Source organism: Octopus bimaculoides, chromosome 3 (assembly GCF_046866305.1).
Source record: "Octopus bimaculoides isolate indiv1 chromosome 3, ASM4686630v1, whole genome shotgun sequence".
In the NCBI taxonomy this organism is placed as follows: domain Eukaryota; kingdom Metazoa; phylum Mollusca; class Cephalopoda; order Octopoda; family Octopodidae; genus Octopus; species Octopus bimaculoides.
In genome coordinates, this window is record NC_142930.1 from 77,518,621 (window position 1) to 77,524,620 (window position 6,000).

The window sequence follows — 6,000 nt, forward strand, 5'->3', positions numbered from 1 at the left end:
ATATGTAAGTATATATATAATGCATGTATGTATATCTTATGTATATGTAAGTATATATGTATGTATGTATATCTATATGTGTCTGTGTATGTGTATATGTATATATATATATATACTAACAGTATAACCCGACGTTGTCCGGGTGTGACTTATTATGCCATCTACGATAAGTCTTGCTAGGTGAAAATCAACTAAAAAAGAAAGCCTTACAACGAAAAAACTCTTATGATGTAAATATGTTCATAATTCAAAAGACGATGAAATTAATAGGGAAAGTCTAAAGGCTGTTTTGCGTAAAATTATTAAGCGTACACACACCCACACGCACACATACACACGTGCATAGGCACAAAAAACCCCACATAGACCCCCACACACACACACATATACACATGCACACACACAAAATACACATACACACACATGTACAAACGAACTCACACACACACACATGCAAATGAACCCACACATAACTCCCATACACACACAAAAAACACTAACACATACACGCACCTAAGTATACATACATGGACTTACACATATACGCACATACACACACACACATACACAAATAACCCACATGCGATCCATAGAGCAAACCGCACGCATACACACACACACACACACACACACACATATATTAACTAACACACACGCACACACAAATACAGCCACACACTGCAAGAAAAACACACTCACACAACATACACATACACGCACACATGTGATCGATGTGTAAGAATGCCGGTACAGGAAGAAGGGAAGAAATATAAAAGTTGCTAGAAACAACAGCCAAATCTCCCTTAATCACTCAAAGTAAATGGAATTTAAAAAATCTAATTACTGCACTGGAAAGTTCACATCGAGAAAATTCCATTGATGTAAAAAATTTTACGAAAAAGTGGAAAATGTGGATTTCTATAAACTTTTAAAAAAGGCTTCACACAGACACACATTTTGTTTCTCTGTCTTTTTTATTGGATCGTTCGGAAACGTTCATAAGAGAAAGTAGCAATTGAAATGATTTAATTCCGATTCTTTAATCCAATTTGGAAGAGGTTGACTGGTATTTGTATGAATGTGTTTATTTATATGTATGTGTGTATTTGTATGTATGTGTGTATAAAAATGATGCTGTGACCAAAGTGATGGTATTTAGAAAGGGTGATAAGAAACAGGAAATAAATAAAAGAAAATGACAGGTATTTGTATGTATGTGTGTATTAATGTGTTTTCTCTCTGTGTGTATATAAATGGTAGAAAGTAAATGTTTGATTGTCGATCGTATTTGGAAAAGGCTGACCGGTAATTGTATGTATCTGTTTATTTGTATGTACGTGTGTATTTGTACGTATGTATGTATGAGTGTGTATAAAAAGATTGGTAAAATTTCAGATTAATACCCGCACGATTTTTACTACAGTGTTAGGGTTAGGGTTAGGTAGGTAATGATGCGGGTGTTAATCTCAAAATTTACGAAAAGATTTTCAAAAAAACTCACAGTTTGTAGGGAATAAATACTTGTCGATCGTATTTAAAAATGATGTCTCGCTGGTGAAGGATGGAGTTTGAAATGGAAAGTAAACTTACAATTCCCGCCAATTAGAATGAGGTCATTGGTTATAGGTACATATATATGTGTGTATTTACGTATGATTGGTAGTGTGTCTGTTTATTTGACTCTCACTCTTTTTCCTTCGTTTCTTTGTCTTTTTTCTTGGATCATTCGTAAACATTCATAAGAGAAAGTAACAATTGAAATTGTAAGAGGAATAAAAATAGTTAATTTTAGAGGGGCAAAGTAATTTTGCATGTAGTTTTAGTATCTGTCATTACAGTATCGAAATGTGATTGTTTCAGTTTTGATACTGAAATAGTTTTCTTTTACTGTCAGTGTTTCTCCTTCCTTTCTTTTTGTATTTGTTGTTGGATTGTTCGTAAAGGTTCATAAGAGAAAGTAGGAGTTGAAAGGATTTGTATGAGAAAGAGGAAATTAGATTTTATTAGGGAGAAAATGTTTACTTGTGTAGTTTTATGGATTTTATTCATTATTAGGAATTTTTTTGAGTGAAAAAATGACATAGTGACCTAACAAATTGTATTTAGAATATTAATTGCGATTCTTTAATCCAAGAAATTTGGAATTGTGTAAATGTATGAATTTCAAACATACACACACACACACACACACAGAAAATCTGCCTTTTATAGATAAGATATATATATATATATATTCATGTATTAGTTGTAGGGCATATAGAGGAGTGAATTTATTGGAGTATGCAATGAAGATAGTGGAAAGGGTGTTTCAGAGGAGAATTCGGAAAGGGGTGGATGTGGATGAGATGCAATTTGGTTTTACGCCAGGTAGGGAAACAATAGATGCAGTGTTCATTGTAAGGAGATTGCAGGAGGAATACTGAGATAAGGGGAAGAAGTTGTACATGCTTCATTGAAGTGGAGAAGGCATTTGATAGGGTCCCAAGAAAGGTGATTCAGTGGGCATTGAGGAAGAGAGGTATACTAGAGGTAATAGTGTGAGCAGTGATGAGTTTGTATGAAGCGGGTAAAGACTAGTTAGAATTGGATCAGAGCTGTCGGAGGAATTTGCAGTGAAAGTTGGTGTGCATCAGGGATCTGTGTTATCACCATTGTTGTTTGTAATAGTGGTTGATGTGGTGATGGAGAGTGCAAGAGGGAGACTGCTAATGGAGATACTATACGCAGATGACATTGTTCTGATGAGGGAAACAATGGAGGGATTGAGGGACAAGTTTTGGAAATGGAAGGAAGTATTTGAAAGCAAGGGTTTGAAGAGCACTCAACATCTGCTGCTCATGCACCTTCTACACCAGGTACGTAGATGACATCCTCATACTCACATCCTCCCGTGAAGAGGCTAACGGAATATTCACAACATTCAACAACATGGATATGAACATACAAGTTCACTATGGAACATCCTGACAACACTGGATCCCTATCACTACTTGACTTCCAACTGAAAATAACGGAACAAGGAGAGATCTACACTGAGTTCTACAGAAAAGCAGCCAGTAGAGATATGTTTGTGCGGTACAGTTCAGCACTTCCACACGGTGCCAAAATAGGATATGCCAGAAATGAACTTGCACGCATCCAGAGCAAGTGCAGCAGGACAGAGGACAAGGTGACCCCTACCGCACAGTTCCTAGAAATATTGAAAATCAACGGGTACTCTATATCCATTGTAAATCGGCTTAAGTACCCAAAACGACCAACACGCCAAACACACTTAACACATAACGATATACTTTTTCCAGTGATGAAAATTCACTCATCTCGAAAAAGTGTAAACAAGCAATGTTAAATCTCTGAACGAGGTATAAACAGTAACTGCACAACAACGTGAAGTATATTTGCCACTTAAATGCGGCTAAACCCTAAGAATGAATGTTACTGTTGCTTTTAGCCCCAGGAGAACATCTCCTTCAGCTTAAAAAACACCTCACAAGGGCAGAATTCAGATCAGAGACTAAACCAGATTTCATAGTAAAAGAATGTAGTGATAGGAGATGTTGAACGTGTAACAACACCAACAACTACAAATACATAGAAAGTGGTTCCCGCATAAAATTCAAGAATGGATCTATTTTAAAAATAAATGCAGATATGAACTGCAAAACACAAAATCTCATATACTGCATCACCTGTACAAACTGTAAAGAAAATTACATTAGCGAAACGAATAACTCACTCTGCCAATGTGCAAGAATTCACAGGCAACATATCCGACAAGAAGAACTAAGAATGATTCCATTGAGTAAACATCTGGAAATATGCGGAGACAGAAAGTTCAAAATCTTTCCTTTTTATAAATGTACATGGGACGATCCACAATACCGAAAGGCAATGGAACTACTCTCCATAAAAAAATTTTCCCCAAAGTTAAATGTTTGAAAGAGAAAAAAGAAAAACAAGGAATACGTTTTGTATGTATATATATGTATATATGTGTGATATGATATATATAGTTATTTTTACTAATTGATTTTACTAATTTGATTTTTCAAATTTACAAATATTATACTAATATACTCTCATGCAGAACTACACCTTACCAAAAATAAATAAATAAATGAATGTATGACAAGAATATATTCTAAATAGGACCCAAAGTATATAAAAAGAAAGGACAAAGAATATAAAAGGAAAGAACAAAAAAATAAAGAAAAAACAGGAAGACATTTTTTGTTTTATTTATATTTTCTATTATTTATTTTTTCTTCACTCTTCTTTCGTTTTCTTTTCTTCCTTCTCTTACCATCCCTAGAAACCCTCTGAAAACAATAGAGTAAGTAATAAACAAGTTTTTACCCTTATTTATTTATTTATTTATTTATTTAATTGACACTCCTTGAAAAGACCATTTCAATACAATGGCCCTTCTCTCTCTCATTTACCACATCCATCTCTCTATCTGTCTGACTATCAATCTATCTATCTATCTCTCTATCTGCCTGTCTATCTATCTATCTGCTTATACATCTTCCATTGTCTCCAAAGCCTCACCCCCAAAAAAATAAAACAATGTTCTGTTATAAACAAAACTCCAAAAAACACCTGTTTTATATAAATAAGCAAGATCTCTGTATTTTCACAGAATTATATTTGACAAGTTCGAAAGACTAATGAAAGCGCTAATATATGTATAAAATAAATGAAAGAAGTTATTCCAAAATTCTGACGACTTTTTTTTTCAATATATATATATATATATATTTATATATATATATATAATTATAGATATATATATATATATATATATATATATATATATATATATATATATATATATATATATATATATATACATATATATATATATATAAGTCAGTAAATAGTGGGGTTGTGTTAACCGCATGTGGAGAAATAATAGGAAAATGAAAAAATAGCCAGAATGCTAAACTGGAAGCATATTTTAATAAAGATTTCTAACCAGTTTTCATTGCGAAAGCAAATTATCAAGAAGAAGGAGAATGAAAATGTTTTTTACAAAGATGTACAAAATGAAGAAAATAATATATAAAAAAAGCCTGTTTCTTTTGTCTAATATGCCTGTCTACCTCCTTGTTCCACCACCACGTTATTTTGGGTCGAGAAGGGACCTTGCACCAACCACAGATCTCGTCGGTGGCCCTCAGCAGGTTGTCCCGTAGAAACGTTCAGTTGTCCTCTACATTGTGTGAAGCTACATCCCCCTCTATTTCGTCAAAGGCTTCGAGTAATAGGTCTCTAAATCTCTGTCCATTTGCAGGATCTTTGAGCTTCCATACCCTTCTCCGCCAAGTTGGTCGTCTTCTGGGCAGCCACTTAGCTCTGATCCTAAAGTCACTAACTACTAGTCTATGTTGTGGGGTACATTCTTCGCCTGGGAATGTTTTGGCATTTCTGAGCAGCCGTTTTTCCCTTTTCCTGGCGAGGATGTAGTCAATTTGGCTTGTGTGCCTGCCAGAACAGTAGGTGACTAGGTGACTGACAGGTTTCCTGAAGTTAGTATTGCAGATCATAAGGTCATTTGCATCACAGAACTCCAGCAGCCTGGTTCCCTCCTCATTGTGGGAACCAAAACCATAGCCTCCATGTACGCCATAGAAACCCCCTGAATGTTGTCCAACATGTCCATTGAAGTCACCAGCCACAAAGAGAAGGTCCCTGTCATTCGTCGATGAGGTAGTCTGCAGAAGGGTGTCATAAAATTGGTCTTTCTGTCCGTCGGGTAGCCCGGGCTGAGGGGCATAGGCCGAGATAATGGTTGCTAACCCATGGTGTAGGACTAATCTAATCTTAAGTATTCTATCGCATACTCTAACCACTTCAATTACCTTATCCACCCATTTCTCTGCAAGAAGTATACCCACGCCCCTGACCCATAAATATATATATATATGTATATATGCATGTGTATATATATATGTGTATATGTATATATATATGTGTGTGTGTGTATATATATGTATA

The 6,000-nt window shown here is 35.0% G+C and overlaps 1 protein-coding gene across 13 annotated transcripts in view; it reads left to right on the forward strand.

Annotated features, from left to right (window-relative positions):
* The window catches only part of LOC128247375 (BPTF-associated chromatin complex component 1-like), a 134,861-nt gene that overhangs the window by 76,511 nt on the left and 52,350 nt on the right, over window positions 1-6,000 (forward strand). For 9 of the 13 annotated variants that reach the window (XM_089349252.1, XM_089349242.1, XM_089349243.1 and 6 more), the window contains one exon: window positions 4,313-4,333. The exons of the other annotated variants lie outside the window; for them this stretch is intronic. In XM_089349252.1, the coding sequence (XP_089205378.1) occupies window positions 4,313-4,333 (21 nt within the window). The remainder of the gene's footprint in view (window positions 1-4,312; window positions 4,334-6,000) is intronic. 13 annotated transcript variants of the gene reach the window in all.